The sequence below is a fragment of the Lonchura striata genome, chromosome 1 (assembly GCF_046129695.1).
Source record: "Lonchura striata isolate bLonStr1 chromosome 1, bLonStr1.mat, whole genome shotgun sequence".
In the NCBI taxonomy this organism is placed as follows: Eukaryota; Metazoa; Chordata; class Aves; order Passeriformes; family Estrildidae; genus Lonchura; species Lonchura striata.
The window spans coordinates 157127037-157152138 of NC_134603.1; the positions used below are offsets into that span (position 1 = coordinate 157127037).

At 45.9% G+C, this 25102-nt stretch overlaps 2 protein-coding genes and 1 non-coding gene across 8 annotated transcripts in view; 2 read left to right on the forward strand and 1 right to left on the reverse strand.

The window, feature by feature from the left end:
- Nucleotides 1-1936, forward strand: part of SMARCD3 (SWI/SNF related BAF chromatin remodeling complex subunit D3) — a 73325-nt gene extending 71389 nt beyond the window's left edge. For all 5 annotated transcript variants that reach the window (XM_021539004.2, XM_021539007.2, XM_021539006.2 and 2 more), the window contains 2 exons: nucleotides 207-308; nucleotides 406-1936. In XM_021539004.2, the coding sequence (XP_021394679.1) occupies nucleotides 207-308; nucleotides 406-459 (156 nt within the window). In that variant the 3' untranslated portion in view covers nucleotides 460-1936. The remainder of the gene's footprint in view (nucleotides 1-206; nucleotides 309-405) is intronic.
- Nucleotides 1937-12226: 10290 nt separating this feature from the next.
- Nucleotides 12227-20445, forward strand: LOC110475109 (uncharacterized). Of its 2 annotated transcripts, XM_077790171.1 has the most exons (9): nucleotides 12227-12609; nucleotides 13477-13562; nucleotides 13834-13944; nucleotides 14242-14261; nucleotides 14678-14769; nucleotides 14882-15023; nucleotides 15650-15759; nucleotides 16366-16527; nucleotides 16703-20445. In XM_077790171.1, exons 2-6 carry the CDS (start codon nucleotides 13481-13483, stop codon nucleotides 14958-14960), a joined length of 384 nt encoding a protein of 127 aa, XP_077646297.1. In that variant the 5' UTR covers nucleotides 12227-12609; nucleotides 13477-13480; the 3' UTR covers nucleotides 14961-15023; nucleotides 15650-15759; nucleotides 16366-16527; nucleotides 16703-20445. The 2 variants fall into 2 exon arrangements, with proteins under 2 accessions (XP_077646297.1, XP_077646301.1); XM_077790175.1 differs by lacking the exons at nucleotides 14678-14769; nucleotides 16366-16527 and having other exon boundaries at nucleotides 14242-14348; nucleotides 15650-15944.
- Nucleotides 17935-24524, reverse strand: LOC110475110 (uncharacterized). Its single transcript, XR_013341602.1, has 3 exons — nucleotides 24340-24524; nucleotides 20245-20344; nucleotides 17935-18203 (listed from the first exon to the last, which is right to left on the reverse strand). It is a non-coding gene; the product is annotated as an uncharacterized LOC110475110 (transcript).
- Nucleotides 24525-25102: the final 578 nt, after the last annotated feature.

Below are 25102 nucleotides of genomic sequence, written 5' to 3' on the forward strand. Positions count from 1 at the left end.
TTAAAGGTCCCTTCCAACACAAGCCATTTGATCATTCTATGATCCTGTTTTGGCAGTAAGCACACACTGTCCATTTGCTTTGGGCTTTGAGAACAGTGCTGATCATTTTTATGTGTAATGTAGATAAATTTTCACCCTGGGTAAATCTGAAAGTTTCTCTATGTAGTAGAAGAGCTATGGTGAAACATGGTTTTATTTTGTCACAGGTGATGACTGATGTGGTTGGAAACCCAGAGGAAGAACGCAGAGCTGAATTTTATCACGAGCCTTGGTCTCAAGAAGCTGTGAGCAGATATTTCTACTGCAAGGTATGAAAGAAATATCCACAGTGCTGACTTATAAATACATCACTTGCCAGTGAGCAATTTAATCTGCTAAACTGTACGGTGTGTCTTTTTATTTCAGATCCAGCAGCGCCGACAGGAATTGGAACAATCTTTGGGAGTGCGTAACACATAAGTACTGCTCACAAAATTCCATTGGCATCATGACCACCAAACCAGTGGACTTCTCAGTGTTACTTAGCTCACTGTTACACATGGACCTGCTTCCTGACTGGATGAGAACGTGCCATCAACACACCAGTCAGAACACCAGCTTTAGAGTGACCCTTGAAAATCTTGCCCAGGATGGGTGTCAAACCATTCCAAGCCAGAGACAGCACCATACAAGTGTCAGTGTGAAAGAAGACTAAAGGTTCACTCATCAACGCACATTGTTAAGTTTTAGTGGAATGTTAGACACTACACAGCAAATCCTAATGGGCTATGCTTAGAATCATGGTGGCACCAATGGCGGAGGTTGAGATAGGTGTTCTAGGAGACTACAGATTTAGAGAAATAAATGCAACTCTTGCCCTATGGTACCCAAGAGTCTCAAACAATAACTTATCTGGAATTAAACAAGATAGTCTTTCTTATAGCTGTGGAATGCTTTATATTCCTGAATAGAGTTTTTATTTCAGCCAGACCAATGCAAGAAGCTGTCTCACCATCTGAAAGAACAAAGTAGGAGCATTTGCATCCTGGAATGTAGAGCCCATCTGGAAGAAAGACATATAGTCAGGCCATCTCTTCTGCAGATGCAAATAATTTCTCTTCCCCTTGTCCTGGCAGTGAAAGGTAGATTGAATCACATCTCACTAGATGGGTATGATCTGTACACTGTACTGAGAGAAAGAGAATCATTCCTGAGATAAGAGCTTCTTATGCATCCTTAATATCAGTGGTATTAGCAACAAATAAGGCATTCTGAGAAAGCTAAAATAACGTCATGGTGCTTTGCTGATGCCTGCCTTTAACACAGCAGATATTAACAATAAGTATATATGTAAAATACCAGATTATTTAAATGTTACTCTGTGTGCCTGTAGGGTTCATCACTGAAAATAACTTCCTAATTCTTGGTGTAGAATCCAAGAAGCTTAACTTAATGTCACATGGTAGTTTTTTCTTTACTTCAAGATGTTAACAGACTCCCTTGATTGGTCTCATGTTTTAATCATAGGTGAATTGCCTCTTACTATGAATTATTTAGCTCTCCCATACATGATACATGCTGGTTATTTTGGATGCTGTTGAGTTATAAGGCACTATCAGCCTTAAATAGCACAGAGAACATATCCTTTGGAAATCATCTTTGTAAATGTATGGCAAATTCAGATAATGGGAATTTACAGAACAATTACTTGGAAGCAGGGACATCTTCCTTGAATCCTCATTTTTTGTAGTGCACAGATGAGGTGTAATAAAGGCCCAATATAATTTCTAGTCCAAAAAGCAGCTGCCAAAGTACAACTGTCCATTTGATGTGGCACTCAAGATCCTCTTCTAGGATCCTTTTCACCTCCTTTCTTACACTTCCTTGGAAAGAGAATCAAATTCACATGTGGTATGGAAGGAAGGCAGCTCTTCTGAATAAACGCATTTTTTCTCTAGTGTTGTGTTTTCTGCTGTCTTTGCCAATTTCTCTCTTAGTTTGACTTAAAAGTTTCTTCTCTTCAGTCACAGAAGAGATAGTCTTCTCTTTACCCCTTTGTTTAATATCTTTGTTTTCACATTAAAAGTGCCATAGCTTTTAGTCCATCCATTGTGTTCGGAGATGTCTTGGAAAATTTACATTTGATTGAATTTATGTGATGGCAGTACTCTCCCACAAAACCTCTTGGTGTAAGAAACAAGTACGGCAGTACTTCATGGTCTGAGGCCTTTTGCTGGGAATGGCTTGATTTGGCATTTTTCCCTTTTGTGTTAACGCCTCTTTTCACAGTAAAATGTGAAATCCTGCAGTCTTAAACTGGTTATACTGGGGGACTGTGAGGCTGCCACAGTGATGCACTTGAAACGTTACTTAATTTAGAACTCAGCGAATTGGACTACAAGCAAGCATTATGAGAAAAAAGCAGTGGGGGTCATCTGCTACTGTGCTTCCATATTTTTTATGCTGCTGTCTCCGTTGTGTGCATGCTCCTCGGTGTATAAAACTCTTATCTGTATGTGGCAAACAGCGGCTACATTCAGGGATATGCTCAGTCTGTGGGAATAAGAAATGCAGAGAAAAATACCAAGGATATGAGAAGGGCACGGGACCGAGATGCCTGCAGAATGTCTGCCTGGGAATTGTGGGGTTTGAGAGCCTTCCTGCTGAAGTGGCAGATACTTGAGAGCAATACCGGCATTTGCCACAGCTGACAGCATACTGGAGTCCAGCCTGTTTTTAGAGCCTCTGTAGAATTAATTGGATGGATCTGGTTCCAAGTCTCTTTCAGAGCAAATTAACAAAATTAATGTGGTGTTGGTGCCAGTGTTCACAACTGCATCACTGAAAGCTGAAGCTCTGTCAAGGAGCAGTGTTATACTGAAATGGGTGTGTGCATGAATCAGCCACTGAAGATGGCACTGGAGATAGCAGTCCAGAATCTAAATTCTTGTATTTCACTGTCTATAAAAAAAGACTGGTCAATACCAGTGAGTCTTAGGACTAGCTGTCAGATGTCTTTCCTTTGGTTAAACTGAGATTTGAAATTCTGATGCCTTTTTCCTGTGTTCAGGAGCTGTTCAGGTCTTTTCACTGAATCAGAAAGAGAAAAATTTTGTCCTTTTTTTCCATAGGTGCAGGTAAGAGCTTGCTTGTTTGCGAAACAAAGAAAAACTTTATTTGAAGATAAATAATGGAGCAATACTGGAAGTGACTGTTGCTTGATCATTGAAAATGAAAGGTAGTGGCACTGAACAGGCAGGTAATTTTGGCAGACTGTGAATGAGGAATTTATTTTAAGTTCAGGATAGTTGTCTTTTTGTGTATATAAAAGATGGCAAGATGTTTTGAGGTCTTCAGTTACCACCATACAAATCTATGCATACTGCAAAAGAACATTCTGTGCATAGAAGTAGTTCATGTATAGATGATAATATAGATTGTTAGAAAATACAGCATCAAACTAGGAAAGAGTTCAGTGGAATTCTGGAGTACCAGTAGGAGGGAAATGTATCTTGGAGCAGAAGTGTTGACATGGCAGGGTTGAAACAGGTTTCTTTCGTCTTCTGGGTTGTTGGCCATGAGGTAGGAAACAGGTCAAATGTTTCTTAGAGATTGAAAGGGAAGCAAATGTTCAGTTGTGGAATAAAGAGAAAAATACAATAGTGGGAAAGGAAATTTTAAAATGGAGCAGAGTACAACTGAAGCACCAGAAAGACACAGCACAAGATAAGGTGCAAATTACTGTTGGAAATAGCACAGCTCACGTGAGTCTGTGCATTCTGTGTGCATGTTTATGCGGACACACACTGTGTGTCTCTTGTGGGAGAGACAGTCACAGATGGTGTGTAGCCTAGGAAGTGGGGGGCAAGGACGGAACCAAAAGTTTTGCAAATAACTTAGAGACACACTGCCAAAGCATTTTCACTGCTACCAGCAGGGATTCAGTTGTTCGACATAGCAGGGTTGGTAGCTGTAGTGCAGACATCATCTCAGCTGGCAGGTTTTTTACACCACATTGTTTAGGACTTACCGTGTGGAAGCCAGGTGAAAATATTAGAATTTAAATCTATATTGGTGCATATCTTGGGCTCCTAATTTTGCCAAAATGCTAATCATGTATTTGGGGGTTGTTGGTCTGGTTTTGTGTGGAGAACTCTTTTAAGGCAATGCAAAGAGATAAGGAGGGAAAAAAGACTCTTTTTTCCTGAAGGAAGCGGTCTCCTTTCTCTTTCTGTAACTGCTCTGTTGTTTAATAGGATGTATCTGTTCTGACAGATCCTGTATTATGAACATCTTTTCCAAACTCACTGAAGAGAGGAACTCCATTTAAAAAATACAACAGTGGGTTTGTGCGAGTGAGCAAATACATGTATAAAGAATAGAGGGAAGGGAGAGGGAGACTCCCTCTGCTCTGTAGCCACCATATCCATTGTATGATGCTGAGTGATTCATCGAAGAGCTTTTAACAATAAATACTTTGTTTCTTTGTATCCTGTGCACAAATCTTACTAATGAAGACCGGTACCTTGATTTCTTTCTGTTCCTGCTAATGTTTGGATTTCTCTTCACTTGTGAATGCACGCAAAGACATGCAAACATTTACAGGTTTTAATGGGATTTGATAAAGGTGAGAACTGTTTCGCCTTAGATCTTTCTTGTGAGTTCTTTTTTCACTAGATTCCACCTTCAGCCATTTCCATACTCAATAAGTGAGAAATCCTTTCCATTGGAGAGATCTGACTCCTCTTCTGGATAACCCTAGAGCTAAAGCTTGGATGCTGAGAGGTGGTGTATGAATTAGAGTCAACATCTCCACTATGGTAACAAATAGGTGGTTACCACTTGTCTAGCACTTCTCCTGAGGTTCTGCTTAAATTAAAAAATCAAATTGAGTTTCTTCTACTATAATATGTCATTGTAGTTCCAGATTGGGCCAGGAGCTTCTGAAGAAGAGACTTCTGCCCCCTGTCCGTTGTCAATTTGGCAGAGAATATTGTTTTGTTCCAGAGTGGCTGGATGGAGCACGGGGACAGTTGTGGTTGTCAGCTTTAGAGTTTGATTGCAAAAGTCACTGAAAAAAAGAATGACAACGAGGTTTGTCAGACCGGTGCTTTCAGACCTCTCTTGACATCTTTGCTTTGTGTTGTAGGTTATTGTGTATTTGCACTTGCAGAGAATAAGTGTCTCCTAAATTCAGTCCAGAAGGTCCCAAAGGCTTTTACTGAGAATATTTCTTTACTTTCTTTCATTTGTGATAACATAATCTCCAAACTGCCAGGAGGAACTCCTTAATTTGTCTTGGAGAAAACAACATGGCACAGGCAGTTTGCAACGAGACCAGGATTGTGTTTGGAGAAGAGAGTGCAGTGTGTCCTGACAAGCCGTGTCTACCTTATTCCAGGTGTGTGCTCTTATTCCAGGGGGGAAAATGCACTACGCCAAGTCTTTTTCAGTTCTTTGACCTAGAAAGGTTCTTCCTGGCGCACAGGAAGCAGATGTTTTTTCCTCACGTGCTCGGGCTGGACTGGGACCAGTCCACGGCTGAGGAATAATTTCATTTTCCCAGAAGGAAGAGTGGAAATAATGGACTTCCATGTAAAATGGCTGGAGAGAAACTTGGAAGAATTCTTGCAACTTGTTTATGATTTATTCTGGACTGGTATTTGCTCCCTCAATGCCTTCAGTGTCCTAAACCTTCGCGCTCCCCGTGTGAGGGCTGACGGGCGCTCGGTGCCCGCGGCTCCGCAGTGACGCCCGCGCGGGCACGGACACTTCCACTGCCCCGCGGGAACGGCTCGGGAGCGCCGGGTGCGGTAACCCCGGCGGGGCCGCTCGGTAACCCCGGCGGGACAGTGCGAGTCCTGGCTGCGGCAGCGACGGGCGAGGGTTGCAGCGACAGGGGAGGAGGGCGGGAGCTGCTGTGGGTGTAGCGAGGTTGAAGATGAGCGGAGAACGGCGGCTCCCGGAAAGCCCCTGCGGGGGGCGGCCCCCGAGCAGCGCCGGGTGGGAACGGGTGGCGGGGGCTGCGCGAAGCCCGGGAGGCGCTGCGGGGCTGGGCCCGCCCGGGAGCCTCTCCGGGAAAACGAAACCCACACTTTCTCCCGCCCCGGCCCCGGGGCGAGCGGCAGCAGAGCGGGGAGCAGATCTGAGCAGGTGGGGCAGTGCCGGGGCGCAGGGAAAATGCGGCTGGGACTGGAGGCAGAGCTTGCAGGCTTCTCACATTTAAATGAAGGAGGAAAGCTGGGAGAGAGGTGGTACAAAAGCACTGTGGGTGCTCGGGCAGGTGAGACATGACTCAGGGAAGCGAGTCGCTTTCCTGAGCTCCTGAAGTTCCACTTGCCTCTCTCAGGAGCAGTCGTGAGAAGTTTCCCGTTTGGAGCTGGGCCCCAAAAGGAAGGAACCTGAAACTGCTTCTTCTGATAAATCCCTAAGTGTGGGAGGCCGTATGAAGCTCACTGCTGTAAGCAGCCAGTAACTTCAATGGATATTTTAACTATTAAAAACAGTGACTTGTATTTCCTCTGGACAAAAATGACTTGGCTTTCCCATGTAGGATTCACTGAGGCTGTGAATTGCAATCCAGGGCATCTCCAGGCTTCTGATGCTCGGGGCTGTGTCGTTTGTTGTGCAGAAAACATCCCAGGCTGTCCATCCTGGGTGTGGATGTGCATTTCCAAAGTTCCTCAGAGTGGGAAAAGGCCAAGAGGGTGGTGGGAAGGGCTTTCTCCCAGGTCTGGGCATCCTCAGGACACTTCAAGTTTGGTTTTTAAGTGTTTGTTGTCTTTTGTTTCCCAGCCCAGGGCTAAGCTGGGGAAAAGGTGGAGAGAGTAGCAAGAGAGATTCCCGTGTTTAGATCCATCCTTGGATTCCAGTTCTCCTAGTGGGTCTGTGCTGGCCAAAGGACGGAGATGTTGACAGTACCTGTTTCTTCACCTGTTGAACCTGGAAGAGACGCTGATCATGAAATTGCAGGGAAGCTGCAATTGTGTAGTGACTGGAGGAGAAGCATCTTGCCCATTATCCCCCACACCAGCATGTGCTGTGTTTTTTTCCCATCTGGGTCCTTGTTTCCCTCTGTGTCTCTATATTCCTCTGTCCTTGCCGTGTGTTTGGCACTCTCTATTTTTCTCTGTCCTTCTCCATGTCTCACTTGTGTTCCTTTTATTCTCTGTGGCTCCTCATGTCATTGTTCCTCACGGGCTCTTTCTGTCCTGTTCCGGTTCTTTTTTAATCCCTCTGTTGTGATGCACATCCCAGTTTGGTGGGTTTTCTTTGGTTGGTTTTTTGTTTGGTGTTTTTTTTTTTGTTGTTGTTGTTGTTGTTGTTGTTTTAATTTTGGTGGTTTTTTGGTGTTTGTGTTTTTTTTTGTTGTTGTTGTTTTTTTTTTTAATTTCATCCTGCACCCCGTTCTTTCTTTTCTTCCTGTGTCCTTTCAGCTTCCATTCCCTCTTCCTGCCCCTGGTCTGCGACAGCGAGGCGGGGCGGGAGCTTCGAGCCTTCTGGGGGCTGCCCCCCTTTCTTGTTGCGGCGGAGTCCCTTTCTGGGGGATGGAGGTGTGGGAAGGGCTGGAAGGGAGTGCTGGGCTGCTGTCCGGGGCAGTTGGACTCGTCCTGTGCCTTCTTCGGGAGTCAGGGTTAGGGGCTGAAGCCTCGGGGCTCTGATGGCATTTGGGGCACCCCAAGGTCGCTAGGAGAGGGACGCACACTGCGGTGGAGGAGCGGGTGGGTGGCAGATGAGAGGGGGGGTCACGCTGGGTGCCGTCCCGCAGAGGGACCCAAAGCTGCCCCAAAATTCCCTGGGAGGGTGTGTGTAGAATACTAAAACCGGGCAAGTGTTTCGTTTTCACAGCTATTGGTAAAGGATAGGAATCTATCGCTAAATTCATTTGGAAAGAAACCCAGAGCACCGCCAGGTATGAGCTGTTACCATGATAAGGAGGAGGGGCGGCTCCTGCCGGGGGGAGATTGTTTTAGGGCGAGGGTTTGCCACCGCTGGCTTTTGCACGGAGCTGCTGGAGAAGAGGAGTTTACGGGGGGCTCCCGGGGCTGTCTCCTGGAAGGATGGTGAGCGCTTCGGACAGGGTCCGGGGGATCACCTGGATCCCCACCTGGAAACGTGGAGCATTGCTCAAAGGAGGAGCCGAGGGACAAACCTTTGTGCCGAGAAGCAGCAGCCAAGCAGGTGAGCCGGTGCGCCTTTGTAGCGGGGACTTTTCCCCTTTCTCTTTGAGATTTCGTCATCCTGAGGTTGAATCGGAGGGGGCAGTCCTGTGGTCCCGCCTTTTAAGGGGTTTGGATTGAGGTAAGAAGCCCCCTTTTGCCATCGTTTGAGGAAAGCCGCTTCTTTTCTTCTCTTCTAGGGGACGCAGTTGAAGGGGAGCGCACGTTTCCGTGCCCTTGTTGGAAGGAGGTGAGCGCCGGAGCGTGGCGTCAGTGTCGAGGCTTCAGAGGAAGGGAGCTGCAGCCGTGGCAGCGCTGGCAGGGCGGGGATCGCGCTGTGCCGCTGCATTCGGGGCGCTTCTTCTGCCCCCGGCCCGGCAGCGAAGGGTCCGGCGCGGAGCCCTGCCAGCAGTGCCGGGGCTGGCCGGGGCGGAAGGGGAGCTGGGCGCGGCTGGGCTGCCGCGGGCCCGCCGGAGCCGCGCCGGTGCGAGCCGTGCGGAGCCGAGCGGAGCTTTGGCCGGGCCGGCGGGCGGGGGAGGCGGCGCGGGCGGGGCCGGTGCCGGCCGGTGCCGCCGCTCCGTCCGCTCCGGGCGCGGGGCTCGGGCGCCGCCGGGGCCCCCCGGGCCCGGTGCCGGCCCCGCCGGGCCGGGGGCAGCGGGCGGGGGTCTGCCGGCGCGGCGCCGCCTCTGCCTGCCGGAGGAGCCGCTTTCCTGCCGGAGCCGCGCTGCGCCCGGGGCCGGGAGCGCGGCTCCGCATCTTCCAGCCTCCCTCGCTGCGCTGCTTTTGAGGCGCTCCTGAGGAATTTTTTGGGTCGTCTTCTTTTGTTCGTAGCTGGTGTATGAGAAGGGCCGTGGTGTTCTTGTTGTTTGTTACGGTTCTTGCTTCAGGTGCTGATGGACAAGGGTTTTTTTTGATTGAGTTGGTTGTTGGATTTCTTTTTGATCGGTTTACCATGGTTTTTCTGGGTCGTAGCATGAAGTAGAGGGTAGGTTTTTAATTCGGTTGTGGAGCCTTTTATTAGCGTGAGTATGTAGTGGTTAATTTGGTTGGTTTGAGGTAGTGTCCTGTAGTTAATTAGTGAGGTTTTTTTTAATATTGATAATTGCATTATTGTTTATTATAGTATAGGGGTTTTATTCGTTTGTCTTATTTGATTGCCGTGTATGTTTTATTGTTGGAGAGAATTTGGTTACATTTCTCTTTTGGCGACGTGTTTATTTCTATGTGGTATTTATGTTTTGATGGTTTGAGGCATTATGGGTTTCTTGAGTTAGAGATTATTATTTTGTTGTTGTTAATATAATTTTTTTTTTTAGTTGGATGTATTTGTTGTTTTTTATTAGTTTTATTTTTGGGAGCATGGGTATTCCTATGGTGGATCTTTATAGATAGTTATTTTATTTGGGTGGTGAATTTTTGTTTCTTCGTGGTTTCGATTTTTTATATCTGTAATTATTTTGGGGGGCTTAGTTAATTTTATAGCGTATTGCGTTCTCTTTATGAGTTAGTGTAGTGGTAGAGTTTTGTGGGTTTTTATTAGAAAATTTCGGGTTCTGTTGTATGGTTTGGAGTATAGGAAGTTAGTTGGAGGGTTGTTTTTTTCTTTTTAGTGGTTTGTGTGTTTTGCTGTGTGGGTTTCTATAGTTTTTTTTAAATTTTTCATTTTTGTGATGTGATAAGAACTGTTAGTGAAAGGACTGTAGTGCAGGTTTTTTTGCTGGTAGTTGGTTGGCTGGTGGAGCCTTTCTGAATTTTTTGGATGGTATTGGTGGGAATTTGATGCTGTTTTGGCATTTTATTTTTAGGAATTGGATTACAACTGCAAAGTTTTAACTATAACTCTAATGGAACAAACAAATGCATAAATATGAAAATGGGAATATAAAACTTCAATTTTAAATATAAACGGAATACATATAAATAAAACATGTTATATAAATAATGTTATCCATTACTATTAGACATTATATTGTTTGATATAGAGTATTTTATTTGTTTATATAAATACAGATTATAAATATAAACCAAATCCATATAAAATACCAATACAGAGATGTATAATTAATACATGTGGGTATATAAATATAAAAAATACAAAATAATAGAAATCAATACAGTACATAATGCATATAATTAAGCAAAACAAATATATACATATGAAAATGGGAGTAGAAAACTTAAATTTTAAATATAAACAGAATACATATAAATAAAACTTCACTTTGAAATATAAACAGATTCATGTAAATTAAACATGTAATGTAAATATGTATTACTCTAGGATATTATAATGTGTGATACAGAGTATTTTATGTATTTATAAATATAAACAAAATCCATATAAAACATCAATTTAGAAGTATATACTTAATAGATGTAGATATATAAATATAAAATTTACAAAATCATTGAAATCGATGCAATACATAATACGTATTATACTCTATATGTCCTCTTACAGCACATTATATTTCATATGTATTATATATCTAAATATATAAATATATATTACATAATATATATAAATATATAGTACATTAATATAGTATAGCATAATATATAAGAACTTGTAAGTGTCAAAAATATAAATATAGAAATATTTAAATATAATTTAAACAAAAGGAGATTTTTATTTTCTATTTGTTAGGAGGTAGGGATTTTATTATAAAAATTTCAAATATAAATAAAAAAATTAGAAATCGATGTATGGAAATATATCATAAACACATCAAGAGCTATAGAAAAAATTAAATGTAAGTAAATATAAGTATTAACATCAAGTATTTTCGTTATACATCCATATACATTATAAATCCGAATGTGAATATAAATATGAAAAATATAAACTATGTTGAAATGCAGTTCAAGAGGAAAGCTTTTTTCTTTCGGTTCCTATCGGGTCAGAGGCAGGTTTTTTGTTCCGTTCTTTCCCCCGCGGATGCTTCGGGGCATTCGCTGCCGAGGCCGTGCCGGCGGGGACGGCGCAGTGCTGCCGCCTTGTGGGCAGAGAACGGTACTGCAGCCCGCCGCCCGCGGCCGCCATCTTGGGAGTGGCGTGGCGCGGCCTCGCTTGACCTTCTCGAGAGGGCGCGAAAAGGAGGACATTGAAATTCGAGGACCCGTGTCTGTTTTCTACACTGCCTGAATTGCCCGCACCGCCGGCGCCCCCCGACGGGATTTTCCGCGGCGGTTCCGATGCCTTGCACACGGGCTGTGGGGTCAGCAGCACGGCGAGCGTGCGGGTTTTTGGCGGGAGCCGACAGGCATCGGCAAAACGGCCTCTCTCTGTCAAGGTCCCCACGGCCCGGCTTCTTGCGAGCGCCTTGGCGCGGGCTCGCTTGACCGTCTCGAGAGGGCGCAAAAAAAAAAGGACGCGAACATCCGGGAGCAGCCGTGTCTGTCGACTGCTCTGCTTGAACACCACCCTGACGCCGGCGTGGCCCGGCGGGATTTTCCGCGGCCGTTCCACTGCCGTGCACACGGGCTGTGGGCTCAGTGGCTCCGCGGGCGGTCGGATTTCGAGCAGGCGCCGACCGGCATCGGCAGATTCGCCTCTCTCTGCCCGGCTCCTGCAGCGGCCGCCATCCTGGGCGCGGCCCCTGCCTCTGCCGTGCCGCGCGGGGTGCCCGTCCCGTCCCCTCCCGTGCTGTCCCATCGCCTCCCTGCCGTACAGCTAGAAATAAACAAAACCAACGTAGAAATATATATAGATTAAAAAGAAAGGGCTTTTGGGGCGGAGGGGGCGTTATTTGGTTCGAGGCAGGGTCTTTTAGTTTCTGTGCGGGATTTTTTTTCCAACGGGCTCGATCGCCGCCGCTCTTTTCCGCCTGCCTCCCCTCCGGGCGAGCGGCGGCCCCCGGCTGTGGCGGGCGGCGGTGCTGCCGCCTTGTGGCAGAGGGCGGTACTGCAGCCCCCAAGCCAGCGCCCGGCAAAACCACCGAGACGGGGCGGGAAGGGCGAGGAGCGGCGGCGAGCGCGGCGGTGTCTGTGAGTGAGGGGAGGGCTGAAGGCGGCTCCGCGGCGGCGGCGCCGCACAACGAGGGCGGATGGGCGGGGCCGGTGGCGGCGGAGGCGCGGTTGCAGCCCTCCCGGGCCGCGGCCGAGCGGCCTCGGAGCAGGGCTGCGCTCCTTTCCCGGCACCGCGCCCCTCTCCAGACGCCGGGAGCGGCCGCGTGCCGGAAAATGCCGCCGGGGCGGCGGGGCGGAGCCCTGGCTCTGCCCGCCCCTGCTGCCGCCCTCCTTGGAAGGTCAAGGGAGCCGCCCCGTCCCGCCGCGTCCCTGGCTCGTCCCGCCGCCTCCCCGTGCTTTTCCGCCGTCTCCACTCTCGCACAAGCCCCCCGCCTCCGGGCCCCGCTCCGGTGCAGGGAAATGCAGGAGAACACGGAAGCATCGGGGCAGAACCGGCGCTGGAGGTGCCCGAGCCGTCTCCCGGCCCGCAGGAGCAGAGGTGCCCGCCGCCGTGAGCTGACAGGTATGCAGGATGGGCTTTGCCTCGCTGCGTTCCGGTGCGTGCTGCTGCGGCAGGAAAGAGCGAGAGCTCCAAAGCCCTGAGTAGAGCGCTTGGGGAATGGGAGGCGAGGAAGGCTTGGGCTAAGGATGGATTGAAACCGGGCTGCCTGTTCGTGCCCAAAGAGACGTTTGTTATCCACACTGCCAAAACGACCACCTGGTACACCCTAGGTCTGCCTCGTGTTTTGTGTGTTTTTATTTCCTGCTCATGTCATTCCAAAAAGCAAGGGCGGAGCAAATGGGACTGGTTCCCACTGTTGCTGTGTGAAGGCTTTTTACAGGCTGCTGTATTGATGTCGTCTTTTTCTTCACTCCAGGCTTGGCTTTTCCCATCTTTTTCCTATGGCTGCTGCATTGGGTGTCCCCAGGAGGGCTGGGTCCCTCAGCAGGGGTCTTAGGAGTTGCTATGAATTCTGATTTTTCTGAAGGTGTATGGAGGTGTGCTATCAAATCAGCTCTTTTCTCTCCTGATAAGCTTTCCATCTATGACCACCCATGCACTTATGTGTTTTAATCACGTAGCCGGACACACTAAAGCTTTTACTTTCTAAGCCAAAACCTGAAGCAGATGACTGTTTGCTTAGTGTGTATGAGAAGTGGCATTTGTGCTGGAGAGTTGCAGTGGGGAAGAAAGGATGGACTGGATGGGCATGGGAGGAAACACTTGCACAGCAAGGCAAGGCAGTGTGATGATTCAGGAGGAAAAATGAGAGGTTGTTGCTTCTGATCTGTGGGGACTTTCCTTTGGAATGATGGATCAGAGAGTGTGTGGAAGCAGAGAGCATCTTCTGGATATTTTTGCTCTGTAAACTTCTCTCTGGCTTCACAGGTCCATGCTGGAGATTGGGAGAAGGGTCCCTGCTGGTTGCTGTGTCCTCGGTGGGCAGAGAGATCTGACCTTGGCCAGATGGGCTGGTGGGTATTGAATCAATCCCTGCCTCCTCGTGAGCAAGTTGTTTGAAGGAGTGGTCAACAGGGATGGCTTTTAGGTGGCTTCAGTTCACTTTCTTTTTCATTTTCTGTTTCTGGGTGTTTTGATCCTGACATGGCCAAACCCTCAAGTTTGCAGAATTAGGGCACTTCCCTGTATGAACTGTGAAATGTCCCAGAAGCTGATCGATGTCTTTGTGCTCCTGCTGTGTTAATTTGGGCTGTGCTTCAGCCTTCTCTCCCTGGGCTCTTGCAGTTGCAGTATCTCTTGGGTGCTGTGCAGAACGGAATCAGGCAGCCAAGCCTCAGGTTTCCCTTCTCCCTGACCCTCTACGCTGCTGGTGTGGCACAGCAGATCCTGAAGCAGGTACTGAAACTTGCTGCATGTGTCACTGCTGGGGTGAAAAACGGAGCCTTGGGGAGTGTTGATCTCCTCACCTTCTCTGTGCTCGTGCATTCTTGACCGAGCTTTTCCTGCTGGGCAAGAGAAGGGGAGGGTGGGCAGCACTCAGAATGAGCCTCGGAGCAAAGGCCTTCTGCAGTTGCTGGGCTGTTCTCCCAGCTTGGAGCGCTGCACACTCACCGCAGCTCCACAAATTGTCATCCGTGCTTGTGGATTGGCAGCACTGTCCTCCTACACAATGCCAGCTTTCTCTCTTTGCAGAGGAGCACGTGTACATAAAGGTAAAGAGATTCTTTCTGTCACACCAGTATTTGGACCTGAGGAAGGTACCAGGTTTTTTCCAGCTTTTCTACAGTTTTGATTCTGAGGTAAGAGTCCCATTTTAGGTCTCCAGTAATTCTTCAGAAATGTATTAAAACAGCCGTAAAAATACAATGAAATCTCATTCTCCCACAGGTAGTTAATTAGAAGCATCTTTCTTATGTTTCATATTGGAATTAAAAACGTTATTTCCATGGGTTTTTTGTTATTTTCTTAATACTAACACACAATGAATTGTGCTGTGTATGCTCTGTGAGCACAAGAAACAGAATATCCTGCCCCAGCTAGCTACAATTCCTCTTTGAGTTTAGATTAAATAACTTTGAGTTCAACTGAAGTATTTTAGAAACAGCAACTTCTAAAATTCCATTTCCAGTGCATGTTTGGGCTGCAGACTGACTGTTCCCAATCACTGTTAGTGATTAAATTTGATAGGAGTGGAAATGGAGAAGTCCAGAACAAGCTGTGGTAAGCCCTGAGCTGGCACTCAGAGGGAACCAGGGTTTTGTGCTCTTAGGAGCAGGTATTCTTTGGAAACGTCTGAATGTCTGATGGTGGTGTTTTTCTTTGTGACTTCCAGTACAAAACAGCATGAGTGGATACTCAGATTTCTTGGGGAAGGGCTGCGTGACAAACATTGCTGTGAGCTTTGTGACTAGCAGAGGATTTTCCAGGTCATTCTTTCATTTTTCAACAGTCCTTTGTGTGACGAGGGCTCCCAGGTAAGAATTGAAAAAGAAAGTCCCAAAAAACCCCAAACCACAGAAGCTTGCATGACTTTGAGATCTCAAGTACCAAACAGAAAGGAACAGCTGACTCTGCCTTGGTCCTCTTGAAAATCTGTTCCTTGTTGGTTTTGTGTATGTGTGGAGGGGGAGATAATTGCTTGTGTCTAAACCAGTCCCATCCTTATCCCCTGAGACTGGAACAGGTTCCTGCCATCACGGAGCCTCAAGTGGGTGACGTGGTTTTGCTCCTGCAGTCGGGGCCTTTTCTTTTTGGGGTCTCTATTCCCCAGCCAGCACATTTGTTATGCGAACAGTGCTTCAGGAGGAGGGAAACTCACGTGCCAGGAGCTCTCAGGTTTGGGAGCATCCACCCTGAGTATTTCAAGTATCAAAATCTTGGACAAAAAGAGAAAATTGTCTTGCTACCTGAATACTTCTTGTAAGAGCAGCACCTGTGGTATGAAGCATTGAAGGGAGAATGTCTTTCCTTCTCTGTAGTTCCTGAGAACAGGTGGCATTCATTTTACCTGGAAGTTGATCAGATACCAGCCAAATTGCTCATTTTAAGTTAGATAATTAGATCTTGGCTGTAACAGAACAAGTTGCATTTTCTGTTTCAGAGTCGTATTCTGGAGATATTACAAAGTGCTGCCCGTGTCACCAGAGCTACCTATGAGCTGATGGAGGATCACAGCCTCCTCATGGGGGTCCTGCACAGCTTAGAGCAAAGGTAACCAGAGAAGTACAGAAGAAATGGGAACAATTTTCCTGTCCACAGTAGAAGAATTCTGTGGCTGAGGATGAAAGCAAGGGTGACAGACATGGAGACAGGGGCACCAAGGGCTGCCCTGGCAGAACTTGCTGAACTCTGAGGCCTCCCTTGTGTTTTTGAAAACGGACTCAAGATGCTTTCAGGTAATGGCAGGGGGTGCTTTTTGTGATTTGGAAATCACTCCTTGAAAAAGCAAAATGACACCTTGTGCTGGTGTCTTTACTTTTTAAATTTCAAGCACCCTCAGTTGCCATCCTGTCACAGGACCTGCTGCACAGGAAGTGGCACAGTGATGGATTTGAGCTGTCTAGAACATTATTTCTCCTCCCCTTGCCTCTCCCTCAGAAAAAATCTCTTCTGCTAACATAGAGTGCCCTGACAGGCAAGTGCACCAAAGGTGCAGTAGAATATGGTCCCCTGTAGGAGACGGACCAGCTGCTGGTGAGGATCTGCCTTTTAAATGTGGTTTTCTTTTTTTTTTTCTTTTTTTTCTTTCTTCTTTTTTTTTGGTTGTTGTTTTTTTCTGGGTTTTGTGTTTGTTTGTTTGTTTGGTTTGTTTTTCAGGTTTCTGGAGAACAAGGTGATAAATAAAATTATTTTCTTACTCCATACTCTATGGCTAATAAACTTTGGAGACAAGAGATCCCTTTTGCTGGTCACTGAGAGCATCTGACAGCTCGTATTTCCAAGTGCTTTATTTAACAGGAAACTGGTTTGTTCCTTCTTGTGAGTAGGATTGTTGGCTTTGCATGGGCAAAGTCACTCCAGATTTTCCAGCTAGGAAAAGAGTTAGGGAACTCTTTTAAAACAGTCCTGGAGGTAGCAAGCAGCTTGGCTTGGTAATCCTGTGGGGAGATAGAAGAATATCTGTTCTGATTTTTGTCTTCTCTTTTTTCCACAGCTGTTTCTGTATTCCTGACTTCCATTTACATTGGAGACATGGGGCTTGGAGCACAGGAGCCAGATATGTTACCCGTGTCAGATTGATCTGCACTAGTGCAGATTGAGTTACAGGATGACTCAGACACTTGAAACAAGGGGAAGAAACCATTCCATCTCTTTGCAAAAACACTTGGCTCCATCAGGGCATTAATTCAGGGGACTAACACTTAACCTTTAACATTCTGCTCTGCTCTGTCCTCATCGCCGTGAGAGCCTCCTGAGCTGTTCTCATATAGACCTACCTTGTTTGGTCAAAAATAATCAGTATTTTATTACTGGGTGCAAACTCAGGGGGAAGATTTGATTCAACATCTCACAGTGGCACATTAACGCTCCAATTTCCCTTTTCTTGAACAGTTTGAGAGACAATATTACTTATGTAATTTTTATTTACAGGCATTTTTATCATTTTGAAGAACCAAAAAGACTGTTTGTGCATGTGTGTGTGCTTAATATCCACCCTCTCCCTAATACAGAATGGGGAAAAAAGGCTGCAGAGCTTCCTACACTGGGGTGTAATTGCAAAGAACCAGGAGACAGCACCATGATTTACTGTTTCTTGGAGAGCCTGGTTGGTTTCATGATACCAAAACCAGTATGAATAGAAGACTGGACTCGGGAATCAGGACAGTCTTCTTGGGTTAAAAAGCTTGAATGGCACTTCAAGACATTTATGTCAGACCTGGTTTATTTTTATTACCCATTTTTTAATAACAAAAAAGCCCCAATCCATTGTGATGTGCGACAAAAGCCCACCTTCCCTCTGCTTGGAACAGGTTGACAGATGGAACTAAAGCCCAGAGGATTTTCTGCTCAGTGATTATACCCAGATTTCTCTGGGAAATCTGGTACATTGTTCTGAAATGTGGCCATGAGAGTAGTTGAGCATGCCAGTGCAGATCTGCAAACATGCAGTGCCTGAGCAAACTGAATGCATTTGGCTGAACTGAGATGAGCTCAGCTGAACCGACCCGTCCTCAGCCCAACCAAACTGTGTTTAGCCAAACCCAGCCGAACCTAGATGAGCTCAGCCAAACTGAAATTCTGCTGAACTTGTATTTCCTGATGTGTAAAGTAACAAGGATTCTGCTGAATTCCAACACATGAGCAAGGACAGCAGGAAAAGTTCTTCCTGAAGTTAATTTACCCCCATGGAACCAGCTGACATCACAAAAGGCAAAGACACTGACAGTGAGTAGGCAATATTATTTATTATTTTCTTCCACCACTTCCTGGGGGCTTTCTTTAAAAAAATACTTCTGACATATTAAGCATGTCCCACAGCATTCCCAAACTTTAAACTGCTGGATTTGCACAGTTCTTCCAATGCATTCTGCTGGCAAGTACTCCGTCCTTGCACCAGGATCTGCCCTGGGTGCTCTTGTGACCGTTAATTATCGTGAGTGCAGTCACTGCCTAATGAGCTCCTGCCCGACCCTGTGTTCCTGTTCATCATCGTGCTGAAAGGAATGAGAAGAAGATAGTCTTTACCAACAAACTGTGGGTCTGCTGGTACACCAACCCAGATACTGACAGATGAAAGAAGTAATGAATGGAACTATAAATTCAGAGTTCCAGTGCCCCAGTACCCAGAGACCCACCTGGTCAGGGCAAGTCACTCTTAGGCAGTGCTGTGACTGACCTCAGCCCAGGCAAAATCACTGAACTGAAGCTAAGACACAACTGAAAAAATCTTTCAAAGAACAGGGAAGCTAATTCCAGACTCTGTGGATTTGGACAAAGACAAGTGCAGTGACAATGTCTGATACCATTTTCTGAGGGAGGTGTGATTGGAAGGATGAAGGCAGCTGCACATCTCTACTATGAGGGTGCTCATGCACCACATCCAAATACTGAATGGAGTTCCTTATGGTAGGATATCTATCTGGAGCCAGCAGGGAGCCCCGGGACCCTGGACTGAGCCTCTCTTAGAACAAGAAACAGGGATGAGGGATGAGGCATGCAGATCTTCCAATTTTCTGGGCATCCAGCTTGGGTATCTCTCCAACATTACACCATCTGGTAGAAAGGTAATAGCCAGAAGAATTGTGTTGTGCATGGATATCAGAAACGCACAGCCTCCAGTGAAGTGCATCCCTCCAGGGACACCTGGAGGGAGCTGGCCCTGTCCTCTTTCCACTGTGTGAAGTTCCAGCCTTGGCCAGGAACCATCTCTGGCCACTAGCCCTTATTTTTCTGTGACATTTTGGATGTTAATACACATAATTGAAGCAAATGTTAATGCTCTGCATCCCAGCAGTGTGATCATCAGCTGCCTTGGCAGGCAGCTGGGTTTGAAATCAGTGGTCCCAGGACTGCTGGTGGGTGAGCTGGGAGAGCACAGGAGGTCCTGCATGTCCCTGGGCTTGACAGAGATGGATGAGCAGAGAAACGGTGAAGGCAAAAGTTCTCCAGCCCTGACCGGTGATGTGAGCGTGCGTTTGTTGGGTGAGTGTCTCGGGATTATCGTAAGAAAAGAGACGTGAGGTTTCCACAGAGATACTGGATGATTGTCATGCCAAGGGCAGTGGGTGGGGGACACAGCAGAGGATGACAGGGCAGGGGATGCAAGTTTACACTAGTGGCTCCTTTCAAGCACTCCACTGGGTTTCAGTGCTGGAACTGGGGGAAGTGAGGCTTAAAAAACAAACAGAACTCAAGCAAAAAGGACAAGTTTTGTGTGTGACTGGGTTTAATAGTTTCTTCAGTCCTAAAATTGTTTTCTCACAATATGTCTCAAGCCTAGAAAAATGATAACATAGGATGGTTTCAAAGCCTAAATAAATCTTACTGAACACTTGTTTTTTTTTTCATTAATGATTTCTGGGCACTCCAGAAAACATTTCTAGACTTGCCTTGTCTAGAGCCACAGTGGCTCCTTTGATGGCCAAAATTAAATACATGAAGGATAAATATGTGTATTTTAAAGCCAAGTATTTTGCTCAGTAACATGATGAAAAAGTGAAAAAAACTTTAAAAATGAATATTTTGTTTAAGTCTTGCAAGCACTCTGAGATTTTCAAGTACACAGACTTCTCCTGCCACTTTTTTAGGAACAGTAAATTCTTGGTAACATGCCTCTGTTACCCTGCAACTTCACATCCATTTCCATGTCTATTGTGTTGTTAGTCCGACTCCTGCCTTGTGGTTTATTTGAGCAAACTGCCTTTTTAAAATTGTTTTTATTACCCTTTGTGAGCATACCAGAGGCCCTAGGTGCCAATAAATGAGAATATTAGTGCTCCCTTTGACTGCTGTTTCCCTTCCCTCTGCTTGTTTCTGACCTAATCCTGAATCTCTGACCAGCCTGCTGAGCTGAATTTTCTGATGATAAAAGGAGGAGCAGTGGGTCAGGAGACACTCCGACCAAATACTGACAGAAGTGTCCCCTCTGTGCAGTTATAAACGTTATGTGTCATTGCTGCGTCACTGGAGGCAGTGAATGTTTCCTACAGGTTATTTTTTCACACCAGTATCTACTTCATCTCTGGTTATACTTACTTTGCTGGCGTTGATCCGGAGCAGGACATACACAGCAAAACAAGGAAAAGAAACATCACAAACGCAGCAAGGCCGACCCAAAAGGCAATGACGATGGAGTCTGTGGGCACAGCAGAGTAATTCTGTCATGTGCATTCTGCATGGCAGAAATAAAACACAGTGAGATGGTTTATCATCTCTAATAAAGGTGTGCCGTTTGAATCATTCCGTTTCTCCTTTCAGAGAGAGGACTCCAAGTGCCAATTTGTTAAAGGTCTTGGGAACCTCCTAACAGGGTATGGCAGCAGGGATGAGGGAAGGGCTGGGAAAAGCCTCCAGAGAGTGTTCTGGTGGCAACATCTGGTGCAGATGTTGGAACATGGCTCCTTTTACATAACCATAGTGCAGAAAGCCTGAGTGGTTACTGCCTAATTCTGCAGGATCTTTCAGGAGAGGCCCCCAGGAAGGGAATTCCAGCCTTGAGAGCAGTTTATACCAAGAGAAATTGCAAGGGGAGTTTGTTGCCAAGTGCCTGTGCCCCTCCCAGCACATCAGTGCAGTGGAAGAGAATGTGCCCCTTGCCCTGTTCAGCTGCAGTGCCCCTGCAGCCACCATAGAAGAGGGCAAGATGCTGCCTGCTTTGCCAGGAGCACATGGTTTATTTCAGGAACAAGAGGGCTGGCAGTGCCAAAGTGTGTCCACAGCCAGTTTAGAGGGAGTGTGAGGTGGCTGGGGGAGCAAAGGGAGCTGCTCTTTCATGGAGGCTTCAGTGCTGTGCTGATTTTATTGCCTGAGCCTTGGGCTCACTTGAGGGAGGGGACGGATCTGCTCCTGCCCCCACAGCACCTTTGGCCACTGGTTCAAAAACGCTCCTTCCTGGTGTCACTGTGGTGCTGGTGGTGTCCTTGGGAAGTTTGGGTGCTCTGCCCTACATTCACAGCTGGTGGCTTACTTCAGATGAGGTGGAAAAAGAAGGGTCACTGACTCCAAGACAAATATTGACCAAGACAAAATAAATCTTCCCTCTGCAAGTACAGAAAACATTGTGTTCTTTGAAACAGGTCCAGTATGTTTGATTGAGTGCTTCTTTGTGAAAAAAGTTCAGTCTGTGTTGGCATCAAAGCCACAAATAGATTAAGGGAATGAGCCCAGCTCCTTTTAAACCCAAAACTAGAGCTGGCCCAGCTGTTCCCTCATCAGAAACAGGAGTTTAGGCTGGGCTACTGAAAAATATCAGTGGGGAGGGCAGCTTGTTTTATTCTTCCTTTACCCAGGGACATTTTGAAAAGCCCAGAGTTTTGAAGTGTTCCACACCATTGGGACAGAAATTAAGAGTTTGGATTTATAGAATTCCCTGTCAGAGCTATTTTGGCTTTTTCTTTTACAAACAATTATAATAGATGTTATGGAATTCACCGAAGCCAAATAAATTGGCTTCAGGGCTCGGGTGGAGCTTGAATCAAGATTTCCTAGGTTTAAATTCTGCAATTAATTGGTTTTTGCTTGTTTGCTTTTGTTTGGTGTGGTTTTTTTTTCTTTAACTGGAATAATGTATTTTCGTATTTTACCAATCTATAAAAACTTTCCTATTGCTAAATTTTGCCATCACATTTTGTGCATATGTGTGTGAGTGCTTATAAATAGCCTATTAGATCATGGGCCAATTAAGATTTTTCATTATTTTTGTAGAAAATTGAGAGAGATGCACAACATTACAAATAGAAAACTTTTCATCTGGGTTTACCTTCATTTTTATGAGACAAATTCAGTCTCAAAAAGTTTCAGGAACTAGCCACACATAGAGGAAAAGAAGTGCAGAGATTCAGGTCTGTGTTTCATATTAAAAAAAACCCAAAACCTAGCAGGCAAAAGTGAACAAGGGAACTGCAACCCCATCGCAGTGTTATGGAACTGTGTAATTCCCTGGGGCTGCCCCAGCAATGGCCCTGAGCACATGGAGCCGATAATCCCAGCAGCAGCTTCTCAGGGAATAAGAATGTAAATATACAAAGACAAACTATATTCATTGCTTGACTGGTGCCTTTACTCAAAACAACAAAAAATCCCAACCAGCTGTTGGGAATTATTTCCCTTGGTGTTTTCATTAGAACTTGTAACCTGCTGATCTCCCACTGGTATTTGGAGAAGGAAGAATAATAGTACCAAGAGGATGCACTCTCTATTCCTCCTAGGCTGCTGACATGGAAAAAATGTCTATTTTCATCTTCTTAGAGTACAAAAATGCCTGAAAGGTGGTAAACTTCTCTATTTCTCGGGGGGGGGGGGGGGTGTCAGAACAAGTGGGACTAAAAAGTCAATACAAAATCAGTTTACCCTGCTTTTTAATGGAAATAAGGCTGATGAGATCACTCTTAGGCACATATGGGGTAATTTCCTCCATAAAACTGTCAACAAATTTAAATTAACAGAGGGTGAGCATCTTGTCTCAGAAGCACAGTTTCTATAAATTTCAAGAAAACAGGCAGCAGAATTAAAATACTGTATCAAGGAGGGAAGTGCCACAACACAAATACCATCTCTGTTACGCACTGGGTGATCCAAATGATAGTAAAATGTTATTAAGGAGAAAATGGGGGAAGGTTTATTCCTGATTTTTGGGTTTTGCTATGCCAGCCACATGCCAAAGACTTACATCTAGCTTAGCTAAGCAGTTTGGGGTTTCTCTAGTTGAATTTGGGGGTAATCATCTGCCCTAACTTTAAAATTGAGAGAATCAGAGGAGCTGCTCATAATTTTCCTGGTCCCAGCACCACCAAATGTTGCTCTGCAACATTAGAGAGCAAGATTTTCTTTACAGAAGGATCTGGATATTCACACCACTTTCTTTAAGGTGAGGCGCTCTAAGTTTGGAGGCAATAAACCCTCAGCTGATCTGAATGCACAGAAAAACTTTTCTAGAGGGGGTGCAGAGTAAGTTTCTCCTTTTTCCTACTGCTGTTCAGGCAAGAGAAGGACAAGCAGCTCCTAACACAGAATTCAACCTCCACCATCAGAAAGGCAGTTTCTTGCATTTTTAGTGAGAGAGACAAGATTCTGAAAGGCAATCGCAATTTCTGGGAACAGATAATAATTTCGCTGTAGTAACCTTGGGAAAAACAATTTTAGTCTGTGAATCCACATCTGAACAGTTACAGCCATCTTCAGTAAACTAAAGAGCAATGAGTAAACCCTGTAACTTTGTTAATGAACTGAAGATACAACCACAGGCAGAGGCTTGACAGAAATCAAGGGAAAGCACTGTCTGCAGCCAAGTGACTCCAACACACCCTGCCTGCTCTCCCTTGGTCTTTGTCAGCCCACCCATCACCCTCGGTTAATCCGCTGGGACACAGCTTGTCATTTTATTTTAGCAAAACCTAATCAGTGCAGTTACATTAGAAAAACCAAAATCATTTGCCACTACAAGTAGCCATAACAAGACACTGCTGTTTCACTGTGCAAAGCCAGGTGTGAAATGGAATGAGCTATGGCAAGGTCAGATTGGTGAATGCTACTTCATATCCTTTGGAAATAAACTGCAAAGCCCAGCAGAATCGGTTTCCGCAGCAGCAAAGCATTTGCACAATAATGGATACTATTACTTTATTAGTTCAGCAGCACTAAATCAAAGGAGGAAAGGTCAAAGAATAGGTTTGCAGCTTATTGTTCCTGGCTAGTGGAAACATATATTTCCTTTACTAAAAGTCTGAATGTTTACCCATTGCAATGTCAGCCTTGTCTCAAGATGAAAACACAGTATTTTTATGAAAACCTCTGCTCTTTCAGTGAACTTTGGTGACAGTAGCACACAGATAACCAGCACGCCGCACTACAGATTTGCAAGTCATCAAATTTCCCCTTAGCAAATGACCAAAAAAAAAAAAAAAATCTGTCCTTGTAAAGAAGAATTAGTGTCAGCAGTCTTATAGCTTCAAATACTGTAAGATAAAGCCCAGAGTGTTTGTTAGTAATTATCCAGCCTGAAGGCAAACACATATTCACACAAACCAGGCACTGGCATGGACTCTGTTGCAGAAAACAAAACCAGGTCAGTGAGACAAGGTACCCAACATTTTCCCTGTGTAAGATTAGCACCTACCACTCCACAATACTTACATTTATTAACCTTCAACTTGCTTCCATCTACTGGAATTGGATCTATGTAATCCCAGTAATATTCATAAGACCAGAAATACTCCGAGGAGTTTGTTCTGTTAGCCATGTCAGTGGTGCCTTTTAAGCCAGCTCAGAACTCTGACCCACTACTTTGCTTCGCAGCACTGCAGCGCCCTCAGAAAGACAATTGCACAACTGGTGTCTGTGCCAATCACTCTGGGGTCCTGCAGCTCAAGGGCTGCCTTGGGACTGAAAACATTTCGTGGCAATGAGTGTTAATGTATGACAGAGATGTACGAGGAGCCCTGAAAACGCAATCCTCGCTTCTTGCCGGTCACTCATGTTATTTCTCAGGATGTTTTAAACTGAGATGGGTGCCCTGTAACTTAGGGACAGGTTGGACAAGTGCCAGCTGGATCACAGACCCTTCTTTTCGAGCAGTGCACTGTTCCTGGGAGCTCCCGAGCACAGCCGGGCTGGAAAACATTCCTGAATGTATCTGGATGGAAAGGACTGGGGTCTGGAGGGGTCACGCCAGGAGTGGCTGAGGACACTTGGCCTCTTCAGCCTGGAGGAGACTGAGGTCAGAGCTCACCGGGAGCTGCAGCTCCGGTCTCTGCTGCCCGTGAGCAGGACAGGACCCAGAGAAGAGCTGGAGCTGGATCCGGAGGGGTTTAGGTTGGCGATCAGGAAAGGCTCTTCCCCAGAGGGGCTGGCACTGCTCAGGCTCCCCGGGGCACGGGCACGGCCCCGAGGCTGCCAG